Source organism: Notamacropus eugenii, chromosome 5, assembly GCF_028372415.1.
Source record: "Notamacropus eugenii isolate mMacEug1 chromosome 5, mMacEug1.pri_v2, whole genome shotgun sequence".
Classification (NCBI taxonomy): domain Eukaryota; kingdom Metazoa; phylum Chordata; class Mammalia; order Diprotodontia; family Macropodidae; genus Notamacropus; species Notamacropus eugenii.
In genome coordinates, this window is record NC_092876.1 from 134,672,456 (window position 1) to 134,698,681 (window position 26,226).

A 26,226-nucleotide genomic window follows, 5' to 3' on the forward strand; every position below is an offset into this window, starting at 1 on the left:
TTGGATTCAGTCAAAGGGCTGCACTTGAAGACCTAGAGGGCCACATGTGGGCTTGAGGCTGCAGGTACCCCACCTCTGGGACTCTAGATTTTCACAAATAAATGGAAACACATGTTTGCCTAATCATAGACACACATGTGCCCACAGATACATCTATCCACATAAACATGCAAACATTCAAGAACACACAGGTGCACATATGTGACATCAGCACCTGCAGGCCTGCCCCCTGCCCTTGCAGGGCCCTTCTGGGCCAGAAGCCACACTTCCCATTAGAGAGGAAGCAAAGGAACTCACTCTAGGACTGGGGAGGCCAGCAGAGACTGGTCCTGCCTCAGACTTCCCCACCAGGGACCCCTAAAGAAGACTCTAGATCAAAAGGGATATGTCCCTACCTCCATTTCAAAATGCACTAGGCCCTTTAAGGCTGGAGGCTGTAGCCCATATATGTGCCTAGGCAGCAGAGCAGGAAATTACCTTTACAATTGGAGCATGGAAACTATCCCCTCCACACCCTCACCCCCACTGGTGTCTGTCTCTCAGTATATGCATGTCTGACCATGTTTGCATCTCAGTGTGTGCCCAGACTGTGTGTGAGTGTGTGTGTGCCTGTGTGTGTGTGTGTGCCCGAGCTGGGTCTGCACGTGTGCCCATGTGCCTGCGCCAGAGGCTGTGACTGCAGAGATAACTAATTATTCTCTCCCTCTGGCCCTACTACCCCCATCTGTTCCCTGGGCTGGTCCCCCTCCCCAGCCCTCTGCGCCAATTTCAAAGGGTCCCTGGCGCCATACTCCTCTCCCTTCCCTGCAGCTGACCAAAAAATAAAATAAAATGAAAGCCAGTCCCATCCCGCCTGTGCCAGGGAAGAGGTTGACAGGAGGTCTGCAAACTGGTGCTTATCAAAAGCTCCTTCTCAAATTCATTTCAATATCTGAGCCACTGGTTTCCAAGGCAACATAATCTTTTCATCAAAGCAACTGGTAAAGCCACTGGGATCCGATATTGTTTTGTTGGCAACTTGTCAAAACTGTCATTTGGCTAAAATATATATATATGTATACATGTACATATACAACATATATAGAATGTCTATGGAGATCTATAGAGCAGCTAATAATAATTAATAAAGTGCTACTGAGTGATGACCTCTCCTTTCCCTTCCTTGTTTCTTCCCTTCCAAAGGTTTGCTGAAGGAAAAATGAAAGGGTAGTAATTAAAAGGTGGGACCAGGGGACATAAGCTCTAACGTAGAATGAGACAGCCACGGCTGTCCTGAGTTCTGAGCTTTTTTCTTCTGGAAGGAGATCTCTTCATTCCCTATTCTCCACCTTCTTACCACACACGTTTTTATACAATGAATCTACGTACATAATCCATATGTCCTGAAACCATAACAGCCCCTGGTCAGGGGTCACTCAGGTGAATTTGGGATATTTGTGGTTACCTCATAGGATCAGACTCTAGAGCTGGAAGGGATTATTGATTCTAACCCCTTCATTTTACAATTAAGGACAGACAGTCACTTGGCCAAGGTCACACTGTGTATGCCAAAAAGCAGAATAAGAGGAACTGGGCTTGATATAAAATAAGGGGGGTAGACTACATGGTTTGAGGTTCCTTCCAATTCTAGAGATCCTATGCCCTACCTTGGAGAACCCAGCCCTCTGCTTTCAGATCTAGTGCTTTTCCACTATGGCATCATCAAGACATCCCCTAATTCAGTTCACCCAAGCAGGCCAGATATGTTGCCAGGATGCTAAACTACTGGGCTGAGTGCCCATGGGTTCTGGCCCCTACTAATTCCTCTCCAGTTGGGTAAGTACAAAGAGGACAGGTTGCCCCCTAGATAGATGCCTTCTTGAAGAGTGTTTACACACACATACACACACACACAAAAAAAAAAAACCCACACTTTCCAGGCTATCTGAGTACCCTTTATGCCCCAGAAAAGATGGGAAAGTCAGAGGTTTGGGGGCCTGGGTGATCAGCCCTCTTACTCTTTTTCCTCTCCTATCCCAACCCAACCCATCCATTCCACTCAGGCCCCCAGTGAATACGAGACAAGTCCAGAGCAGCTGTTCTACCGGATCGCTCATCTGAATCGAGGGCAGCAGTACATGCTGTGGGTAGCGGCTGTTACCTCTGCTGGCCGGGGCAACATCAGTGAGAAGGTCACTATCGAGCCAGCTGGAAAGGGTAAGGAGTGTGTGGGAGAGAAAGTGGGGGGCAGGGGGGGTGGGGAAGGTGTTGCTGTGGAAAGTTTCAGAACTCCCAAATCAGGCAGTCTTTCTACACACACACACACACACACACACACACACACACACACACACACACACACACACACACACACACACACACACACACACACACACACACACACACACACACACACACACACACACACGCCTCCTCCCGGACCTCTCAGCCGGCACAGCCCTAGATCCAGAAGACAATGTCTGTCCTGCCCCATGAGATACCCTCTCTGTGCTGATTGGAGCTCAGCCCTCGCCTGCATCCACGAAGAGTGAGCCTCTGCTGCCCCCTGACTCCAGGAATCCCTCACAACCACCTGCTCCGACCTGTGGCTCTCTGCTGATCTTCCCCAGAACTCCTGTCTCCGGCAGACATTGGCAGTACTGGAGTCTTGAGCCCCTCTTTTCAATTCCCAAGCCTCACTCCACCCCAATTCTCCACATTTTGAACATCTAACACCATTCTGACCTCACCCAGCCTTGTCTACCCAGGGCTGCTCTCCCCATCATAGAGAATGGGAGCATTTTACACTGCTTTTCATCAAATAGAGTTAGCCACAAGAGCTGGAAGGGACCAGTTACAATTCATTAAACACCTAGTCCAATGTCCTTCTTTTATAGATGAGGAGAGAAATGGGCCACAAGGAAAAAAGTGAGTTGGCCAAGGTCGCATGCTGGGCACATACCCTCACCCCCTCCATCTCCCCTTTCCAATTCTTGTTCTCTGTAATCAGATTAACATTACTTTTCCTGGAAAGGACATGATTATAATCACTACTTCCTCCAAATTCCCTGTCCAAGATGCTCCTCCCTGGCCACTTTCTTATGTTCCTTGTATTACCCTGTTAGAATGTATAATCATTGAGGGCAGGAAATTTTCTTGCTTACTTGTATTTATATCCCCAGAACATAGCGCAGTGCTAAGGCACATAGTAAGTACTTAATAAATATTTTTGTGGGGTTGTATTTTTTTATTCATTTTATCTGTAGTTTTCAACATTCATTTTCTACATTTTCCCCTCCCCCTCCCCAAGACATCATGCAATCTAACATAGGCTATATATGTATAATAAATATTTTTTATTCATTTATTCACTTATAACTACTGAGTAGTAGTTTAGAATACAAAGAAATCTTCCATTTTAAGTCCTAGTCATTTATCCCCAAGGGCAGCTAGGTGGTACAGTGAACAGACTGCTGTCCCTGGAGTCCAAAGAACCAGAGTTCAAATATGTGACCCTGGACAAGTCACTTCACCCTGCTTACCTCAATTTCCTCATCTGTAAAATGAGTTGGAAGAGGAAATGGCAAACCACTCCAGTATCTTTGCCAGGAAAATCCCCAAAAGGAGTCACAAAGAGTCAGACATGACTGAAAAAAATCAAACACTACCATCCTTACCCCCACAGTGACTACACCTCCAATAGCCACACCTTTGACATATCCCTGTCATGAGGCATCTTCCTCAGGTTTTTTCTCTCCTCCCTGAGTACTCCTTCAGGTCCTGTTTCCATCTCCAAGGGGGTAGTAGAACACAATGCAAACAAGCTTTGAGTCAGCCAGTGCCAAGCCCTTTGTAAACACCGGGGATACAAAGTAAGGCAAAGACAGTTCCTGCTCTCAAGGAGTTTGTAGTTTAAGAGGGATCTTGTCAATAACGAGATACATCCAGAGTAGGTGGAAGGTAATAGGGGAAGGAAAAGCACTAGCAGCTGGAGGGACTGGAAAAGGTGGAATTTGAGGAATCTGGAAGCCAAGGAAAATAAAGACGCTAAACTATGGAGGCAGGGAGTTCTAGGCACGGACCTGGGGCCCAGGCCATGGGCCAACTCTGACCTGACTTCACACCCTTTTGTCAAGCAATTCAACAATCATTTATTGAACATTTATTACATTCAAGCTGCTATACTTGGTGCTGGACAGTGTGTCCCCACCTACACACAGCTTCACCTCCCTCCTCACGACTCCTTTCTAGGTAATGTCTCCTTTCTAAGGGAAGAGAATTCATTTCAATAAGATTTATGAAGCACCTCATGTGTCCAGTGCAGCCAGGGTTGGGTGCTGGGGGAAATGCAAAGTTTAGATAAGGTCCCTGTCCTCATGAAGTCCACAATCTAAGAGGATATCATAATACATCTATAATACTATGACAAAATAATATAATTGTAATGACATAAGATAAGTACAAAAACCATGATGAGTGAACTCTGAGGAGGAAAAGAGGGTCACCAAATGAGCAGACCAGGGAAGACTTCATTGAAGAAGAGGTCCTTAAATAGTCCTTCCATATTGAAATACTCTCTCCAGTACCACAGATTACAATCCATCCATACTTCTTGTCCTGTGCTAACATTTCTCTATCGCCTTCCATCAACACTCAACCATTCTACTCAGCCTGTGTGAAGCCTTCCTCTATATCAGGGGTTTTTAACCTCAGATCCAAGGACCTCCTAGGGGCCTATGAACTTTGGACAGAAAAAAACCACATCATTAATTTCTCTAAACTTTGAACTGAAATTTAGTATTTTCTTCTATTTTAAATGTAGGCAACAAAACCAGACTGCCAAAGGGTCCACGACACATTAAAAGTTAAGGACCTATGGTCCTTAATCTCTTGCCAAAATGTAGACACTAACAGAGCATATTGTCCAGCTATGTGGTTTAAAAACAGTTGAAAAACTACATGATTCTTAAAACCCACTACCCCCTTCTGTTACCATCACTCAAAAGGATAAAAAACTGAAGGTCATTTTGTGTCTGTTTCATGAGCTGCCATGGTCAAAGAATTAATTACCTAAGTCTCTCATTGATGGTGAGTTTCTCATTTCTTAGCTAAGCTAGCCTTGGACAACAGACACAAACTGTCACCAGAACCATACTTAAAACCTTTTCCTTATGGTAGAATCTGCCAAATCTTGAGCTCCAATGGGATACCAATGAAGAATCCAGGGTCATTTCCATGACATAATGAGACATCAAAGTAGGACTTTGGAGGTATACAGAAAAAGAAAAGCAATGTATTTCCTTTTCTCTATCATCCATTATCACCATCCAATCCCCAATTAGCCATGGTACCACCCTTCTTTGATTTCCTTTTCCCCCCAGTTAAAACTTTTTTAAAATCTTCTTGTTGTCCTTAGCTTTTTTAACTAGTTGCAGCTCATTCTGAGCACTAGCACTCCTGACACTGGTTTTCTTTTCATCTGTACAAACTTTTAAAAAATCTTGTGACTTTGTAAATTCATTATTGAGAGTTTCTTATCCTTCTGGAATGAATCCCTCTATAGAATTTGAAACCAGGGAATCCCACTTGCCCTTTCACTGAACCTTTTGAATTTTACAAAAGCTAGGGAGCCTGTCAAACCATGCCCAGTTTTCCTCAATTTCTCTATAATAAATACTAAGATAGTATGGTAACTTTTTCCTAAGGGTCTCATCATTTCTACTTCAACAGCTAGTTCCTACTCATTGGTGAGAAACATTGGCCAGAATAACATTTCCTGATGTTGTTTTTTCCCTCTTTTGCAAGATAAAATTATCATTAATGCAAGTCAAGAAATCACTAGCCTTTCTGCTTTGGAGACAGAGAGAGAGGGAGAGAGAGAAACAGAGACAGACAGAGACAGAGAGAGAGAAGAAAGAGTCAGAGGAAGAGAGAGGAGAGTTTCAATAATAGCCTACTTAATAAGTGAAGCTTCCCATCATTGCTATATGCACGGTTGTGATCTGTTTCCTGAATTCCTTATCTATCTCTTCCTTCTGTCCAGGTGTCTGTTGTGCAGTCCAATGACAACATTGATTCTGCTTATCTCTCCTTTGATCTTCATCCAAATGCTTTACACTTTGCAGTCCTTCTCTGGTGCTTGGATTTCTTCACGAGTGTATCTTCTTATATTTACACCATACTCCATCCCCCATATTTTTTTATCTCTTTTCTTCATTTTGAATGAGGTCTACCCTTTCAGAGTCATGTTCTAAAACAAGTCTGGTCTCACTAAATTTCAGTTATACCAATGAGGTCAAATTTACCTCCTTACATTATGATCTCTAGTTCAATTTTCATCGTGTATTTTTGTGTAGACATCTGAGTCCATGTGGTTTTTACCATCTCCTTTCTTGGACTTTGTCTCCTGTAAATAATTAAGTGATACAATAGGAAAGCAGTGGACATGGAGTTAGGAAGACTAAAATGAAATCCAGACTCAGACACTTCCTAGCTGTGTGATCCTGGGAAAATCACTTATCTGCTGCCTGCCTCAGTTTCCTCATCTGTAAAAATGGGATAATAGCACCTACCTCCCAGGGTTGTTAAGATGATCAAGTGAGATAACATTTGTAAAGCACTTTGCAATACTTAAAGTGCTATATGAATGGTAGCTGCTATGTTATAACTTTCTTACATTCTTTCTTCACAGGATCTAGCTTGGTAGATATACATATCTATACATTTATAGTTTCCTTCCCCTCCCAGTTTCCCTTTCAATAGTGCTGAAGCCAAGAGAGAATAGAGTATGGATAAGGATTTTGAAGTGGCTGACAGAAACAAAAGCTATGGACAGGTCTAGGGAGAGGAGGACTGAGAAAAAGCCATCAGATCTTGATTCATTTTGAAACCAGATTGCGAAGGGTTGAGAAGGCAGTGAAAAGTGAAAAAGTGGAGACACGAAAGGAACTTGAATCAGTATTGTAAGAGGGAATACCCACATCCATCAAGGAAAGCAATGATAACTGAATTATTAAAGTCTATTCAATTACTGCTTTATACGTTTTGAGGAATCTTTATATAACTGTCATTTGATTCTTATTAGCAATTCTGTGAGATAGGGACATCAACTAGTATCCCCACTTGACAGATGAAGAAACTAAGTCTAAGAGATTGCATTATATCATACATCTGGGTCAAAGCATATCTAGGACTAGGACCCGAGCACTGATATATCCAATTCTCAGGACTGCAGAGACTGCACTGGTTTATTGGCCAAGGAACCGAAAAAATTGTCTCCTGAAGCATCATTCCATATTCTACATATATGCAAATACACAAACACACCAATAACATCCTTCCTTCAAGTCACAGGGCAAGTGGTGGAGGTCAGGCAAAGACAGCCATAGGAAATGCTAATCCTCTTGTTGTAGTGGCAAAGAATTGGAAACCAGGATGATGTCCATCAGTTGAGGAATGGCAGAACAAGCTATGGGATACAAATGCAATGAGATACTATTGTGCTGTAAGAAATGATGAAGGGGGTGGTTTTAAAAAAACCCAGGAAGACCTCATGAACTGATTCAAAGTGAAGTGAGGAGAACAAGAAGAATAGTTTATATAGTAACAGTAATGATGCAAAGATAATCATAAAGATAATTTGAAAGGCTTTAATACTGATCAACATAGTGACAAACCACTTTTCCAAAGGACACATGGTGAAACATGCTGTCCCACTCCAGATAGAGAGCTGGATTCAGAGTACAAATTGAAACATACTTTCTTCTCTTTCTTTCTTTTTGGACATGGCTAATGAGGAAATTTGTCTTTCATAATACATGTTTGCAATGGGTTTTGCTTTCCTTGCCTTTTCAATGAGGGGGAGAGTAAGGAAGAGAATTCAAAACTGAAAATAAAAAATAAAATTAGATTTTAAAAGAAAGTGCTAATGGTTAGAGATGTGTTGGAACCCACCCTTCTTTATCTCATAGCCCCTGCCAAGATTATCTCATTTGGAGGCACTGTGACCACACCCTGGATGAAAGATGTGCGACTGCCCTGTACCTCAGTGGGGGAACCTGTCCCAGCCATCAAATGGACAAAGGACAGGCAAGTAACCGATGCATCCTTCAAAATGGCTTTGACTTAATCCTTACCCCACCCCTCCCCAAGAAATTGTAGATAAGAACTAGGTTCATTAAATGCCATATCTTCTCTCTCAGAGGGCACCTGGGTATTTCTCTGTCTGGAGTCCCTTCTCCATTGCGCATTTAGGGAAATAGAGACTGTATGGTTGCTGAGTAAGAACCAAGAATCCCTGATTCCAGGCCAGGGCTCCATCTGTCACCCCTTCTACTCCCCTTCAAACCCTCCCTCAAGCCTTGGGGAAAGAAGTTGCTAAGAGATGAGGAGTTTGCCTGGAATTCTGAATCCAGTTCCCAGTTAATCTTGCCCTCTGCCAACAGTGAGGACTCTGCTATTGCTGTGACTGTAGATGGGCATCGGCTCATCCAAACCAACGGGACCCTGGTGCTACGCTCGGTAAAGGCCGAGGACTCTGGTTACTACACCTGTACTGCCACCAACACCTGGGGTTTTGATACCATCATCATCAACCTATTGGTACAAGGTGAGAGCACTGAGGCATGACCTGGCCGTGGAGGACTGGAGTTGGAGACCATGGCAAAAAGGAAAGAGTAGTTCCAGGAAGGAAAAGAAGCAGTGTCCCAGGACGGAACAGAGACAAATTTCCAGGATAGGAAGGCAGAGGATCTCAGTTTGGATTCTGGCTCTGCCAAGTTGCCTTGGCTAATACTCTAGGGTATCAGTTTCCTCAGCTGTAAAAGGTTAAATGACCTCCAAGGTCCCCTCCAGCTCCCAACATATGATTCTATTATTAGAATGGAGAAAGAATGGAAGGAGATAGGAAGAATGGGTGTATGAAGGGAAACCTGGCTTGCAAGAAGATAGAAAGATAGGGGTGCCAAAATGTTCCCACTCTCCCCATCTTGGATCCATCATTTAACTTTGAGGGCTTAAAATTGTTCAGGGTTCGGGAAGCGTTTGGGGGGGAAGGTTGTTAAAAACCCATGGAGAAGCAGTCTTTGGATGTTGAACTAGACCAAGGTAACCCACTTCAGCTTGTGCAGGGAGATAAGTCTTGTGAGTTATTTCTTACCACTCAGAGAGAAATTCTAGCATCTTGGAGATGCCAGGCTGACTAGGGGATTGGATTTAAGCCTTCGAGGTGAGCCATGGGTGATAATGGGAAGTCTGAGAAGACTGGAATTTTCCCTTACAGTACCTCCAGATCAACCCCGACTGACTGTGTCCAAGACTTCAGCTTCCTCTATCACTCTGGCCTGGATCCCAGGGGACAATGGGGGCAGCTCCATTCGCGGTAAGGAGGGAGTCCAGTGAATGGGGGGAGGAATGGACTGGACCCAGAAGGAGGGAGTTTGGGACACAGGGACAAGACAGACTATACACCCACCACCACCCTCAAGAAGAGTGTCAGGTCAGTGGGACACTTGGCATTACAACTAGACTAGCAAGGCCACATTGAAAGTTGTGATTCTGGATCCCTAAGGAGCAAAGAATGTGTAAAAGGGCCCCTTTCCCATCATTAACTACAAAATAAACCAGCTTCTTGAAATAAAGTGGGGGAAGAGGGCCCCTGTAATGCAAGGGCCAGTTGGGAAGTAGCTACACTCATGGTTCAGGGCCTTTTCCAAATGTGACCCAACCCCAAAAGGATAGCACTATCATGAAGTTCCTTCAGTGCTGGGCACTCAGGTCAAGGGGAATATCCCTTTTTCTGTCAAGGACAGTATTATCCTATCTGCCCAGGTTTGAACCTTTGGAATTGAAGTCCTCAATTCTTCATTCTCCCTCCCCTCAAATATCCAGTTGCCAAATCTTGCCAATTCCACTTCCCCAACATCTCTCTCATCCATCCCCTTCTCTCCATCCCCATGACCACCATGCTAGTTCAGGTCTTCATCACCTCTCCTCTGGACTATTTCAAGAGACTCCTCATTGGTCTCCCTGCCTCAGGTCTCTTCCCTATAATCCATCCTGCACACAGCTACCAAAATATAGTCCTAAAATATCTCTAATCATGTCACACATGCTCTCCCCTAGTAAATGTCAGTGGCTCCCTATTACCTCTAAAATCAAATAGAGACTCTTCCCATGGAATTAATAAATACTTGGTGAATTGAATGCAGCTGAGGAGCCCTGGTGTGGGAGAAAAGGGAGAGGGTCAGTGGGTTGTTAGCTACTTTCACAAGGTGACTGCAACCCACCTTCCAGCCTTATTATATATACATCCTTCTCCTTCCCAGACTCTTTAATGGAGCCAATCTGTCCTTGCTATTCGTCACACCAGACACACCATCTTCTGTTCCCATGCATTTGTGCAGACTGTCTTTCATACCTACAATGTCCTCTTCTCACAGCAGAGAGGACATGCTACCTGGTTTCAAGTAGTTGATGGGCCCTCCTATGGCAAAAGGCTTAAATTCCATCCTTTTGACCCCAGATGGCAGAACCAAGAGAGCTAAGCAGAAGTGAGAAAGAAGAAAATTTAAGCTTATCATAAGGAAAAACTTCCTCATAATTAGAACTTCCCCAAAGGGGAATGAGTGACCTCCAGAAGCAGTGGGTTCCCCTTCACTGGAGGATGTCAATCAAAGTACGCATGGCCATTTGTTGGGTATGTTGAAGAGACTTTCATTCAGATGTCAGATGAAATAGATGCCCTCTAAGTTCCCTCTGTACTATGAAGTTCTGTATTTCTGTAATTGTTCAGTTCCCAGCTGACTCTCCAAGGCGAAGGATCTTAGTACCAATCTAGCAACCCTTCCTTTTTCTTCCACTCAGGGCTCCTGGGCCCCAGCTAGAATTCTACATTCAATTCAATCCAATTCTATTCAATAAACTCTTGTTGACCACCTACTGCATGCTGGACAAGATACAAAATTGAGATAAGACACAATCAGGGATATAGTGGTAAATACTTTAATAACCATCTATTTTTTAAAAAACAACCTCTATAGGAAGGACATACTTTTAAGTTTACTCTGCATTGTTATCATCCTCTCCCTTGATTTCTAAAGTCTAGACAATCAGCAGAACAATAAATCAAAACCTAATTTGTTGCCTTTGCAGATTTCCAAGATATAAATCTTAAACTGAGGATTTTAACAATCAATTTTTTGATCTGAATTGGCTCCAGCACATCCTTGAATATAATCTTCTTCCTCATGGAGCTCACAGTCTAGTAGGAGAGTAAGAAGCATATTTATCTATTATGCAAAATGATATATGGGAGCTCTGGACTTGGAGGAAGGGGTGACCCGAACTTGAATCCCACCTAGCTCCTAGACTTACTAGCTGAGTAAGTGATCCTGAGCAAGTCATCAGATTTCTCTGAGCCCCTACAAAATGGATATAATTGTACCCACAATGCCTATCCCACAAGGTTGTTGTGAGGAACAAATAACATATGTAAAGCCCTTTATATATCTTAAACACTTGCGTATAAAGGAGAAAGGTAATTTCTGAACTGAGAGATAGAGAATAGGGGGAAGACTTCATGGAAGAGCATTCAAGCAGGACCCAGTTTGGAATTCAGTGGGGGAAAGATGGAAAGAGGCATTGCAGGTCACGGGAACAACCAGACCAAAGACCATAGAGACAGGAAAATGTGCAAAATGTATGCAAAGAATGAGAAGAAGCCCATCTTGGCAAGCACATGGAGGAAAGTAGTAGAATGACATAAGGCTGGATCCCAGTCACTCCCAACTGAGACAATTCTGATATAAGTGTAAGGAAGTTTTTTCTAATTTGTATATTGCCCCTCCCTGTCAGGGCCCCAGTTCCTGCTGTCGGGTTCTAGCCAAAGTTCCCCTTCCTCCTCCCCCAGGTTTTGTGCTACAGTACTCTGTGGATAACAGTGAGGAGTGGAAGGATGTGTTCATCAGTTCCAGTGAGCGCTCCTTCAAACTGGACAGTCTCAAGTGTGGCACCTGGTATAAGGTGAAGCTGGCTGCAAAGAACAGTGTGGGCGCCGGGCGCATCAGCGAGATCATCGAAGCCAAGACCCACGGGCGGGGTGAGGACCAGGGTTGGGAAGTGGGAGGGGCCTTGAAATCAGAAGCTGGTGGGATTCATCCAGGCACAGAGGGTTCAGGATAGGGAAGTAGCCCAAGGTTGGCACAAGAAGGGTCAAGGTTGTGGCTTAAGGATGAGCCCAGAACTGGGGGTACCAGTAGACCAAGGTGAGGATAGATCCAGGGAAGAGAGGGGAGACTTAGAAGAGAGGAAAGCTGATATATTTCTGGGGAAGATAGAATTACAAGATCAGGATAAAATAGAGAGGGGCCCTGGGCAGGGATTGAATATGGGAGCCAAAGCTACTAGGATGGATGAGGAAGGCAGTATTGTAACTCAGTCTCTTTCCCTTAATGTTAGCTTCTATATGGTCAGGGTTGGGTAGAAACCAATCCCTCTTCTCCGCTTTGGGGGTGGGAGAAAGATTTCTACTTCCCCTCCCCCCTCTTCCCCCTTTTCCCCTTTTCCTCCTTCCCCTTCTCTCTCTTTCCTTTTCCCTTCCCCTACCCTTCCCCACTCTCCATCTCCTCCCACTTTCCTGTGGTCCCCCCTGGAAACCCTACCCCAATCTGCCTCTCACTCCTTAACCACGTGGGGCCACCATCAGAGGAGGAGGAGGGACCCAAAGGTCCCAACAGTCCCCCAGGGGAACACCCACCTTGGGGACAGACAAAGGGGCTGGTCCAGCCCACATTAACCCTACCCTTCCCTTCCCCCTCCTCCCCATCCCCTTACTCCTCGTCTCCTCCCTACCCCACCCCACCTAGAACCTTCCTTCAGCAAAGACCAGCACCTCTTCACCCACATCAACTCCACGCACGCCCGACTCAACCTGCAGGGCTGGAACAGTGGGGGCTGCCCCATCACCTCCATCCTGCTGGAGTACAGACCCAAGGGCACATGGGCCTGGCAGGGCCTGCGGGCCAACAACTCTGGGGAGGTGTTCCTGGCAGAACTTCGAGAAGCCACCTGGTACGAGCTGCGCATGAGGGCCTGCAATAGTGCAGGCTGCGGCAACGAGACCACTCAGTTCGCAACGTTGGACTACGATGGAAGTGAGTTCAGCCCCCCAGCCTGGCCCGTTGGGTGACCCAGTACAGGACAGCACCAGGCAAGGCAGGCAGACCACACAGAGAACGGAATGCCCTCTAAGGAGGGAGACTTGGCCTGGGATAAAGAAGGAGCACCCTGGGGAGGGGGACAACCCCACTTTCCCCTTCCAGACCTCACAGCCCCCCTTCCCTAAAGGCCTTCTCTCTTAATCTAGTAAGCATCATCACCCCCAGAGCCCTAATGGGCTCCCTGGTGCTCTAGGATGAATATCAGTCTGCAATCCCTCTTTCCCTGGATTCAATTGAGACACTATCAAGGTTTAAAAAAACAATTACGGAGGAGGAATTCAGGTTTGAAAGAGTAAACTAAAATATAACTATGTAAAAACATTGGCTTAGCAGAATAAGTGAAATAATAATCCTGTTACACCCTGCACTTCTCATATCACACTACAAGTCTTGTGCTTAGTTTAGGTCATATATTATCAAGGAGATACTGACAGGCTGGAATATATCCAGGGGAGGGCAGGAACTCTAGGCAGAGACCATGAAAGCATATAATGTGAGGAATTGTTGAAGGAAGTGAAAATTTATTTATTCTCTATATATTTCCATGTACTTGTTATTTCTCCTTGTAGGATATAAAAACTCCTTGCAAGAAGGGATTTTTTCATTCACTGCATTTGTATCCCCAGTGCCTGGGACCTAAGTGCTTAATAAATTCTTGCTGATTGAAAAAAACAAAAAGGAATATAAGCTTATCAGGTTACAACGCTATCCAACTCAGCAAGCATTTATTAAAAGTTTACTAGGCTCATGGACGATGAGAGAAAAAAAGTTTAGATGAGGAGCTTCCAGTCTAATCACAAAGATGTAGCAAACCCTCCTTCAGCCTAATCCTTTCTTTGTCTCCTAGCCAAGCAGTTTGGGCACAGATGAGGCAAGAGGGAAAAAAGCACTGTATTTGGAATTATAAAAACTGAGTTTGACCTTGCCCTTTAATAGGTATGTGCCCTTGGGCAGATCAGTTCTCTGCTCCAAGTCTCTGTTCTCTCATTTATAAAATGATAAGTCTTAGACTAGATAATTTCTAATCATCCTGCCAACCAAGATCCTAGAAACCTTAGATGAAGCTGAGCTCCTGGTTTACATCTAACACCTCAATCTGACTTCAATCTCATCCTTCTAAATGATCTTTTGAGAATCAATCAAAAAACATTAATCAATCACCTACCATCTGCCAGGCACTGTGCTAAGCTCTGGAGATGCAAAAAGAGGCAAAAGACATTCTCTACCCTGAAAGAACCCCAAAAGGGACAGAAAGTGCTCCAGCCAGTCTTTCCATGGCTCTTTATCTAAAAGGCTTTTAATTTCTGGTATCATAATCATGATTGTTAGTCTTGCTCCTGGCCTCCATTACATTTCAACCCATTTGCAGAGCAGCGAAGACCAATAGCCTCCAAGACCAGTGGATATTTCATGGCTGTTCTGACCCAGCTGCCAGCTCCAATTTATAGCTTTTACAAACTGGTCTTTCTTAAGTTTCTTTCTGCCACCCAGGAAAGTGACTTTACACAGTCATGAATTGGGATTTTTATAGAATCACAATGTATATAATAGTAAAATATATAAAATATAATGGTAAAAATAACATCACAATTAATATGTAATAGTAAAAATGAATAATTCCTATTTGTAGATATTTGCAGATAATTTCTATTCATAATAAGGGAAGGTTCATGTTGTCACAAGGAGGGATCCAGGCTATGCCTATGAGGAGGTCTTAGTCTCATAGAAGAAACAGAACCCACAACATGGAGTAGTGGAAATAGCGCTGATTGGTTTTGGAGTCTGTGAGCCTGGGTTCAGATCCTCACTGTACCACTTGAATGAATGAATGAATGAATGAATGAATGAATGAATGAATGAATAACAATTAATTAAACATCTATTATGTTCTAAACACTGTGCTATAAATACAAAAGTAAGACTCAAAAAAGTCATACTAACCTACTAAGTACTCCCAAATGTCTTTATTAGGGAGTTCCCTAATAAAGGAGCAAACAGAATAGGACAGAGTTAAACCAGGAAGTCTCCCTGTAGAAAGTGAGTTTAGAGGCAGATTTTGGTAAAGCGTAGGGCCATCACTTGGCAGTTAGATATAGCAAATGGCTCAGCAGAGTAGGACCCCTTCTCTGGGCCAACCTCACTGGGCCCACTGGCTAGAGAGATACCAAGTAGAGAAGCTGCCCCCTCACAGCTGATGTGAGAGGAAGGAGGAGCAAGATCTTAGAGGCCTCCAGATGAAGGTTCCTCTTTGACACTCACTGGGTTACCATGGGTAAGCTTCTTTATCTATCTGGGTTTCAGCCTCCTGATCTGTAAGATAGAATTAATATTATCAATTTATTGATTTATCGATACTGTTTTCTCACTAAACATTTATGAGGAAAGAGCTTTGAGAGTTTCAGAGTAGGAAATAAATGTAAGCTGTAGTGACTCATCTCCAGAACCTGTGGGCCCAAGGAAGAGGGATATCAGCCATAAGGTTCTGATAGAGAATCACGGAAAAAAGAATGGTAATAGGAAGGTGAAAAGCAGAGGGGGAGGTCACAGTTCTGTGACTGGCGGTAGGAGGAAGGGGGAAGATAGGAGAGGAAGGAGAGAGGTCAAGAAACAGGATAAACCAAAATAATAATAATAAATAATAGTTCCTGCTATGTGCTGGTCACTGTGCTAAGCACTTAACAAACACTATCTCATTTAATCCTTACAGCTCTAGAAGGTAATAATAATAATAATAGCTAACATTTATAAAACACTCTGTTAGGAGCTTTGCAATCATTATCTCAATTGATCCTCACAACAGCCCTGGGAGATAGGTACTATTATTATCCCCCCCTTTACAAATGAGGAAACTGAGGCAAACAGATGAGCTAACTAGTGTGTAAGTTCAGATTTGAACTCAGATCTTCCTGACTCCCAGTCCAGTGCTATAATCCTTACTTACAGTCTGTAGAGGGAGACCGGGTTATTATTACACAAAACAGAACCTTCTCCACCTCAGCCTAGCTCAGCCCCAATTGTCTGAGCCCTCCCTGGTACTCCTTGTCTTAGGCACCATCCCACCCATCAAGTCAGCCCAGGGAGAGGGGGATGATGTGAAGAAGCTTTTCTCCATCGCCTGCCCCGTCATCTTGGCCACCCTAGGGGTGGCCCTGCTCATCATCATTCGCAAGAAAAGGAAGGAGAAAAGGTTAAAGCGACTGCGAGGTAGGAGTGACAGGGACCGTTGTGATTTTCTATCCCCTAGGGTTGTGAGGCCTATGGCCTGTGTGGAGCTGGGGCTGGGGCAGAGGGCATCCAAATCACCTCTTAGAGGGAAGGAAAAAATGAATTAGGATTCCCCAACTCTCAGTTATCTGGACCTTGACATTATAGTTTGTGGATTCATCCAAGTCCTCCTCATCTCCACTGAGAAGAGGAAGGGAAAGTCAGACATAGAACCCATGCTGGTCTCTGGGAGTAACTGGGAAAAGAGTCATAAGAGGTGAAGGGGAAGTTCTGGAACAGGGTTTGGGATTCTCTTTGGTTGTCCATGAAAGGCTTTTCCTCTAGCTATGTGCCCTTTACACACACACACACACACACACACACACACACACACACACACACCACAGTAATGGCCACCAATCCACCAAGTCCCATACAGGGACCTCATCCCTTGACTCCAAAATCCTCTACCAGTTTTACTTCTTAGCCTCCCTCCTCCCTTCTCTCTCAGCACCTCTCTTTTTCTCTCATATTTTACAGATGCAAAGAGTTTAGCAGAAATGTTGATAAGGTGAGCAAACCATTCATCTCCACTCCTATAAAGCTGGAATCAAAAGCCCTGCTGAGCACAGGGACCCAGCCCCATTGTTTCCTTCCCAGGACTAGGGCCCAAGGCCCTACCTGCCCCTACCTGCCACATGGCCCAGTCCCTGCAATTATTCTCCAGCAGACCAACAATCCCTCTATGCTTACTGAGACGGCTCTTATCTGAGCATCCTTCCTTTCCTCCATAGCAAGAGCAATCGAAGCTTGGACACACCCGTGAAGGGGCCACCCCAAGGTCCTCGGCTCCACATTGACATCCCCCGGGTGCAGCTACTGATTGAGGACAAGGAGGGTATCAAACAGCTGGGTGAGCAAGGCCTCTGAGGGTCCCAGCTGTGACTCCCTGCTTGTCCCCACCTTCAAACCTAAGATCATCTCTGACCTCATTTGGGAGTTGTCACCATAGGTGAATGACTTCTAAGGTATTATGGCTACTAATGGCCTAGTAGCAATGGACCAAGGTTGCAGCCCCAGATTCACCAAGGTCACCAGGGGACCTTGGGTGTGTCACACCGCTGGGCCTCAGTATCCCTAAGGATTAATAATCCCTACCCTTCCTGCTCTACAGGGCTGGGTAAAGAGACAAAGTCAGTCTTTTTTGTATTTCCAGCACCTTCCACAGTGCCTCATAAATGCTTGTTGACTTGACCAATCAAGGATCATAATTCTTATTCTCATTCCAGGGGATGACAAAGCCACCATTCCAGTGACAGACGCAGAGTTCAGCCAGGCTGTCAATCCCCAGAGCTTCTGCACAGGAGTCTCTCTGCATCACCCTGCCCTCATCCAGAACACAGGACCCCTGATCGACATGTCTGATATCCGACCTGGCACCAGTATGTAGGAAACCCTGCCCTCCTGTCCCTTTCACTTCCTTCCCGTATCCCCTGGGATTCTGACTTGGTCATTAGCATATCCCCTGACCTCTTTTCCTTCCCTGCTCTCCCATACTCAAGGCCATTGTGGTCTAAAATAGACCAGGGGTTTAGGGCTTCCTCCCAAACAACAATTCAGGACTTAAGGAGAGACCTAAGGACCACAAAATCAAGGGAAGGGTACAAAAAGAGCAAGAAAAGGGCGAAGGGAGAGGTAGAGGCACTAGGGTTTTGAGTCAGGGAGAAGAGTTTCCAGCTATCGAGACCCACCCCAACCCAAGGTGCTTGATGTGACATGGGTCATTCTTCCTGCCCCTCCACCTATCCTACTCCAAAAGTGGAACAGCCTTCCCAACAAGGTAAATGGAGAAAGACCCTAGGAAAAGATCATCCAGAATTAATTTTCCAAGGTTACTTCTTCCCCTCCAGCCCTAAACAAAGCACCCTCAGTAAGAGCTGTGAAAAGACCCTATATGCCTCTCATTGCTTTCCTTGTGCAGACCCCGTGTCCAGAAAGAATGTCAAGTCTGCCCATAGCACCCGCAATCGTTACTCCAGCCAATGGACGCTGACCAAGTGCCAGGCCTCCACTCCCGCCCGCACCCTCACCTCTGACTGGCGCACTGTAGGATCCCAGCATGGCATCACTGTCACCGAGAGTGACAGCTATAGTGCCAGCCTCTCCCAAGACACAGGTGAGTCCCAATTCCTCAGCCCCATTACCCCAGCGTACTCATGACTGCCTCCAAACCCCAAAGTCCCTTTCAGCTCTGCATCTATGAATTCCTGGGGACAAGCTGACTCTGTGTTCCATTCCCAGCAGGGGCACCAACTTCTTCTTTGTCTTTTTTTTTTTTATTTTGGGTGATCAGAGTTAAGTGACTTGTCCAAGGTCATGCAGCTAATTAGAGTCTGAGGCTGGATATGAACTCAGGGTCCTCCTGACTTCAGAATACATGCTCTAATCCACCTAGTTGCCCCTTCCCTGTATGCCTTTGAGCACTTAACCTCTAGGGAGCTTAAGATTCCCTGCTGAACTCTATCAAGTATTCAGTTCCCCTGACTTCTAGATCCAGGCAGGTAGGACACAACTAAATAATGCTTGGGAAACTACTTAGGGAAAAGGACAACAAAGTAAAAATGCTTCCAATAACAATGATTGGAGTTATTTTATCCATTTTTATAAGTGATAGCACAGTGCAGTGTGCTCGCCTTAGCATCAGAAAATCTGAGTTTAAATCCTCCTGACAATGATTGGCTGTGTGACCCTGGGCAAGACTCTCTTTGGACAGCAGGCCACTCTAAGATTATGGATGGGTTGTGTGGGATTTTCTTCAGTGGAAGGAGTTCCCACACCAATAAAATCACGAGTCTTGACATCTGTTAGTCTTAAGAAAGGCAATCCTCTAGGAGTATAAATAGCAGGACAGTTGCTAATCTGTATTAATAAATGGAGTTTCCTCACCATGGACCTCCCAAAAAAAGATGAAACCACAGGTCTGAAGCAAAATAAATCAATAAATTGTGGTAATACAGTTATTAATACAAAGAAGTCTTGGTGGCATTTTAAGCAACCTCATACATGATACAATTATTATCTGATTATAGAAATTTGAATTTTTATGTCACTTTAAGGTTTCCATGGTACCTTCTTCCCAGCAGCCATAGGATGTAGAGAGCCTACCTATCATTGTCCACATTTTGCAGATAAGGAAAACAAGAGAGGTTGAATGATATGCTCTAGTCACACAGCTTAGGGGCCAAAACTCGGTTCTTGCTTTCCACCATATCCTGCTATCCCTGAAATCCAGGGGTAACTCCCTATTCTCAAAGTGTGCTAGCCCCCAATGCCTGGAGATCCCATTGCTGACTCCCCCAGCACCTTCTCAAGAGCCATCCTTGGTGGCTGTGAGCCATTCGCACTTTATGACCTCACATCCGCAGAGACTGAGCTGTGATAAAGGACGCATCAAGGTTACCCCAATAACAATAACAATTTCAACATTCCTGAGATCCAAAAAGAGCTGGGAACTTAACCAAGGTCACATGGATAGCACGTTAACATGGCCAAAACTTAAACCTTGTTCACTTGACTCTAAAATTAACATTCTTTCCTCTACACTATATTGTCCACTATTAGCCCCAGAGAAAGTCAGTATGTTATAGTGGATAGTGGATAGGAAGCTGGCTTTGGAATCAGGAAGACCTTGCCTCTGACAAGTTACTTAACCTTTCACTTCTTTTTTTTTAAAAAAATAATTCATTTATTTTTAGTTTTCAACATTCACTTCAATAAGATTTTGAGTTTTAAATTTTCTCCCCCTCCCTCTCCTACCCTCTCCCCATGTCAGCGGGCAGTCTGATATAGGTTCTACTTATACATTCATATTAAACGTATTTTCACATTAGTCATGATATAAAGAAGAATTAGAACTAACAGGAAGAACCACAAGAAAGAAGAAACAAAGCAAAACAACAAAAGAAAAGGAGAGCAAATAGCATGCTTCCATCTGCGTTCAGACTCCATAGTTCTTTCTCTGGATGTGGTAGCATTTTCCATTGTGAGTTCTCTTAGATCCTTGCATTGCTGAGAAGAGCTAAGTCTATCAAAGTCAGTCATCTCACAATGTGGTTGTTACTGTGTTTGATGTTCTCCTGGTTCTACTCACTTCACTCAGCATCAGTTCACATAAGTCTTTCCATTAACCTTTCACTTCTAAGTGACTTTCCCCCAATCATACAGCTAGAAAAAGGGGTAACAGCAAGGACCCTGGCATACACAGGAGGACCTGTTATACAGGTTCTTAAATCTGCTTTTCTAAAAGGAAAGCCACTTTTGAGGGGTCAACAATCCCTTTTATCAAACACATATACCAAAAGACAAAATATAAGCAGAGAAATAAAGATCAATAGATGGGGCTTCCAACTGTCTGACCATAAGCAATACATACATCACAGATCAACAGACAGATCCAACTATTTGACCATTACATATATACATAGTCACCAGAAGGGGCAGCTAGGTGGGCAGTGGATAGAGTACATATGCAGGAGTCAGGAGGACCTAAGTTCAAATCTCACCTCAGACACTGGATACTCACTAGCTGTATGACCTTGGGGAAGTCACTTAACCCCAATTGCCTCATCCTGGGTCATCTCCAGTCATCCTGATGAATATCTGGTCACTGGATTCAGATGGCTCTGGAGGAGAAGTGCGGCTGGTGACCTGCACAGCCCTCCCTCACTCAAAACAAAGTCAAGGGCAAGTCATGTCATTATTTCTCTGATGGCATGGTCTTCTTCGGCAACAAAGGACGAACACACACAGTAACCAGAAAGAGAAGCACTAACATCTGGGTTTTCAAAGCTGACAGGGCTCCTTAACAGCTTCTCAGAGTCTCATCTGGCCAAACAAACACTTCCACTGAGTAGGCCCCAAAGTAAAACCTTACCTCAAACTATTTGTACACTTTTCAGAGCCACAGCGCATGACCCTCAGACCCAGTGCCTCAGTAGAAATTAATAAAAGGTATTAAGGCATATTAATGAGTGGGGAAGATTTTTAACTCTTCTCCCTACCCACCATTAACTTCACATTAACATTACACCTGGTCACAAGCCCAGATTTTCTTTCTCCTTTGCTCTTTCCACTGTACCAGTTAATCAGATCTCTTCCTCTGCCTCCTCCCTTCTTTCTCTTCTCTCTCTCTCTCTCTCCCCCTCTCTCTCTCTCTCCTTCTCCCTCTCCCTCTCCCTCCCTCCCTTCCTCCTTCCCTCCCTTCCTCTCTTTTAACTTGCCCTAATTTGCCTCTTCTCCCCTAGACAAAGGGCGGAACAGCATGGTGTCCACAGAGAGTGCCTCCTCCACCTACGAGGAGCTGGCCCGAGCCTATGAGCATGCCAAGCTGGAAGAGCAGCTGCAGCATGCCAAGTTTGAGATCACCGAGTGCTTCATCTCCGACAGCTCCTCGGACCAGATGACCACAGGCACCAATGAGAATGCTGACAGCATGACCTCCATGAGCACCCCCTCCGAGCCAGGCATCTGCCGCTTCACTGCCTCTCCACCCAAACCTCAAGACAGCGACCGGGGCAAGAATGTGGCTGTGCCCATCCCACACCGTGCCAACAAAAGTGAGTGGGAGATCTCCCCACTATCCAGGACTAGGGTGGTAGGAGGGTCCTGAGCAGATGAGTTCTTTGCCAGATCCAGATATACCTAGTGAACATCCTCCCGGTCAAGGAGAGGCATTTATTGCCTTGGTCCAAAGGTCTGTAGGATGGGAAGAAATTCTCCCCAAAAATGAAAAAATCTATTTCTTTACCCCTTGATCAGGAAGTAGATCTGGTCTCCTTACAACTAAACTAGCCTAGTATTAGGTCACTTTTCACTGCCAGGATTTTAGAGCTCCAAGGGACATTAAAGATCACAGGATTCCAGTTCTAAAACTGGGAGATTCCTTAGAGGACATAGAGTCCAACCCTTCAATTTCCAGGTTAAAAAATAAATCAATAAAACCTAGATTACATTCAAGGTGACTTGCCCAAAGTTGTGCAGGTAATAAGTAAGAAGCAGATCTGGAATTTGAATCCAGGTTCTTTTATATCACTATTGTCATTCAGTCCTGTCCGACTCTCTGACTCTTCATGACCCTATTTGGGGTTTTCTTGGCAAAGATACTGGAGTGGTTTGCCATTTCTTTCTCCAGTTCATTTTACAGATGAAGAAACTGAGGCAAAGTGTAGGGACTTGCCCAGGGTCATGCAGTTAGTAAGCATCTGACTTGAACCCAAGCTTTCCTGACCCCAAGGGCCAGTGTCCTATCCACTACTATCTAGCTGCCAGGTGGTACAGTGGATAGAGCACCAAGCCTGGAGTCAGAGAGAACCACCTTTCTGAGTTCAAATCTGGCCTCAGTCACTTACTAGCTGCATGTTCCTGGGCAAGTCACTTTACCTTATTTGACTCAGTTTCCTCATCTGTAAAATGAGCTGGAGAAAGAAATGGCAAACCACTCCAGTGTCTTTGCCAAGAAAGCCCCAAATGGGGATCATGAAGAGTTGGACAGGACTGAACAACAACCTCTTCATCTCAGTTTGTTTGGTCACTTCCCAGTCAATGGGCATCTACTTGTTTCCAGGTCCTTATTCCTACAAGACAGTGTTGCTATGGGATACAAACAGGGAAACAAACATTTTATGAAGCACCTACCGTGTACTGGGCACTGTGTTGAGTGGTTTTCCAGTGGTATCCTACTAAGGCTTGTGCTAGAATGAAAGATTCCTGAGTACCCAGTTCAGGTGGGGTGATGCAGCCCCAAAGTATGCTGGGAGCTGAGAGGAAAGCCAATCCAGGGTAAAAGTGGTGCTGTTAACAATCCTGAAAGTGTCTTAATCCTCATAGGGGTCTTTTGGAAGTAGCCATACATGCCAGGGTCCAAAGAGTTAGACTTTGGAACCTCAGACTCAGGGGACCTTTTTTCTGACAAAGAAGAAGGATCCTGACCTTGGATCTTTCCTCTGTCCCCTGTAAAAGCTAGGGTATTGAGTTCATGCCTGGGTATCACATGGCAAACTATGGAGAACCCAGAGGATGACCTAGAGGATGAGGGGTCAGGAAACTGTTCAACATGAAAAAACCAGGGATGTCTAGCTCAGAGAAGACTTCAGGAAGAAGCGAGAGATGAAAGGACTGTGGGGTGGAAAAAGCTTGTTCTATGTAGCCCCGGAAGATAGAACTAGGAGTAATGGCTTGAAGTGATGGGAAGGCTGGCTTCCACTCCACATAAGAAAGACCTTCCTGGTGATTAGAGCTATTCAACAACTGACTACAGTATCTTTTGAGATCATCAGCTCCCAGTCACAGAAGGAATTCATACAGGCCAGATGGCCTTTTATCAGAGATGTAATAGGAGGGATGCTGGTATTGGATAAGAAGTTAGACCAGTAGGCCCCTAAGGTTCTCCCAGCCCTAAGGTTTTGTGATTTTGTGATTCCAGGTGAATATTGCAACCTTCCACTATATGTCAAGTCGGATACCTTCTTCCGAAAGGCTGATGGGCATGAGCCCTGTCCTGTCGTCCCACCCCGTGAGGCCTCCATCCGAAACATGACCCGGACCTACCACAGCCAGGCCCGACATCTAACCCTGGACCCTGCCAGCAAGCCCCTAGGCCTCCCCCACCCTGGGGCTCCAGCCTCCACAGCTACCTTACCTCAGAGGACTCTGGCCATGCCGGGCCCACCCACTGGCGCTGCCCCCCCACCTCCAACGGCCCCCACCGTCGAACCCCCCCCTGCAGCCACCACCACTGCAACTGCTCCCCCAGCCCCCAGCACCGAGCCACCTCGGGCTGGAGGACCCCACACCAAAATGGGAGGCTCCAGGGACTCACTTCTTGAGATGAGCGCATCGGGGGTAGGGAGGTCTCAGAAGCAGGGGGCAGGAGCCTACTCCAAGTCCTATACCCTGGTGTAGGGGTCACCAGGAGGAGGAGCTGCACCCCCAACCAGGACCACCCACCACCCAATCCCCCTCATTCACAAACTGTTTTCTTGCATTATTTATATTAAACTGTCAGAAAAAAAAGGACCAAGAACAGCAGCAGGGGCAGCAACGAAATCCACCCCAACTCACAGACTCTTGTACATAGAACTCTTTTGTACAAATGAAACTATTTTCTTCTTCTCATGAAGCCAGGGCACAAAGAATCTGACTACAGGTCAAACACACACATACATACACACACAACACGCACTATACATATATATGTGTATATGTATAGACATGTATATATACACATATATATAAAGGCAAGCTAGATATATATGTGTGCGTATATACATATACACGGATATACGCACACATATATTTCTCTCACTTCGTTTTGAGGAAAGAGGCACAAAGACTCAGCGATTTCCCCCTCTTCCCCTTCTCTCCCCTGTTCCCTACTTACTCTTCCCCGCCCCCCCCCCGCCCCCCGATCTCAGTTGGTTTGGACAAAGACCAAAATCCCAAATCTCAAAGACATTGCATGCGATTTTACTGTTCCAAGAAAACCAGGAGTTGCTTCACTTTGCAGATGCTTATGTGTTAATACCTTTTTCTATGAAAAAAAAACCAGCGCCATGTGCAATAAAGGTTATGTTTCTATGTGGTGTTCAATGAGTCTGGCCAGGGCAGACAAGGAGAGCACAGGCAGGAGTGACTTGCTCTTGGAAAACATTTTCAACTTTCCCAAGATTTCTCATCCAACAGGCATCCCCTGGACTGTCTGCCATGTGCCCTGAGCACCATGGGGAACATAGAAACAGAGTCATAGGATCAACATTTTGGGGGTTCAGAAGGACCCAAGGGGTCATCTAGTCCAATTTTGTAAATTAGGAAATACAAAAATAATTCAAAAGCCGAAGTAACAGAAATAAGAGAATTCAGTTCAATTCAAAAAACCTGTGTTAATCCTGTATATTCAGTGTGCTGTTCTAGGCACTGGAGACACAGTGACAAAAATGAAGCAGCTCCTGTTCTCAGGGAGCTTATATTCTACTGGAACGAAATCATGTATAGACAGAGCAGAGGGTATCCGAGGAGGGAAAGAGTACTTACCGAAGGGATCAGGAAACAGGGCACAAAGGTAGGGGCCCCAGAGGTGAGAGTAGGAAAAAGTAAGAAATCTGAGATAGGAGGAGATCAGAAAGAGGGTCCTCGTTTGTCTTCCAAGTAAAGGAGAGAACATACTCAAATAAACACAAGGAGGCAGAAATGGCATATCAGCCTTGAGGATAGGTAACAAATAGTCCATTTTCATCATTGGAACCTAGAATCTGAAGGAGAGTACTATGAACTGAGGCTCATTAGGTAGGCTGAGGCTATATTTCAAAAGGTCTTAAATGCCAGGATGAATGTATTTTATCTCAGTGGCAACAGAGAGCCAATAAAGCTTGGGTGATAGAATACAAATACTTCAAGACATCAGAGGAGGGAAAGAGCAGTGCAGACTGGATCAGTTGGAAAAGTTCTTGGAATGGAGCAGGAGCTTGACCTGAACCTTGGAGGACAAATATGATCCCTTAGGATTTGCATATTTGGGACAGGTAGGTGATGCAGTGGATAAAGCACAGGACCTGGAGTCAGCAAGACTTGAGTTCAAATCTGGTCTTAAACACTTACTAGCTGTGTAACCCTGGGCAAGTCACTTAACATTTTTTGCCTCCGTTTCCTCATCTGCAAAATGAGCTGGAGAAGGAAATGGAAAACTACTCCAGTATCTTTGCCAAGAAAACCCAAATGGGGTCACGAAAAGTCAGACGGCTAAAAATAATTAAACAACAAAGTATTTCGGAGA

General features: G+C 44.9%; 1 protein-coding gene across 1 annotated transcript in view; it reads left to right on the forward strand.

The window, feature by feature from the left end:
* The window catches only part of DSCAML1 (DS cell adhesion molecule like 1), a 519,485-nt gene extending 494,451 nt beyond the window's left edge, over positions 1–25,034 (forward strand). Inside the window, exons 21-33 of the mRNA XM_072610971.1 lie at positions 2,043–2,196; positions 7,950–8,067; positions 8,424–8,587; positions 9,260–9,358; positions 11,888–12,076; positions 12,843–13,130; positions 16,245–16,400; positions 16,941–16,971; positions 17,195–17,313; positions 17,690–17,842; positions 18,382–18,576; positions 21,704–22,015; positions 23,881–25,034. Coding sequence (XP_072467072.1) covers positions 2,043–2,196; positions 7,950–8,067; positions 8,424–8,587; positions 9,260–9,358; positions 11,888–12,076; positions 12,843–13,130; positions 16,245–16,400; positions 16,941–16,971; positions 17,195–17,313; positions 17,690–17,842; positions 18,382–18,576; positions 21,704–22,015; positions 23,881–24,359 — 2,457 coding nt within the window. The 3' untranslated portion in view covers positions 24,360–25,034. The remainder of the gene's footprint in view (positions 1–2,042; positions 2,197–7,949; positions 8,068–8,423; positions 8,588–9,259; positions 9,359–11,887; positions 12,077–12,842; positions 13,131–16,244; positions 16,401–16,940; positions 16,972–17,194; positions 17,314–17,689; positions 17,843–18,381; positions 18,577–21,703; positions 22,016–23,880) is intronic.
* Positions 25,035–26,226: the final 1,192 nt, after the last annotated feature.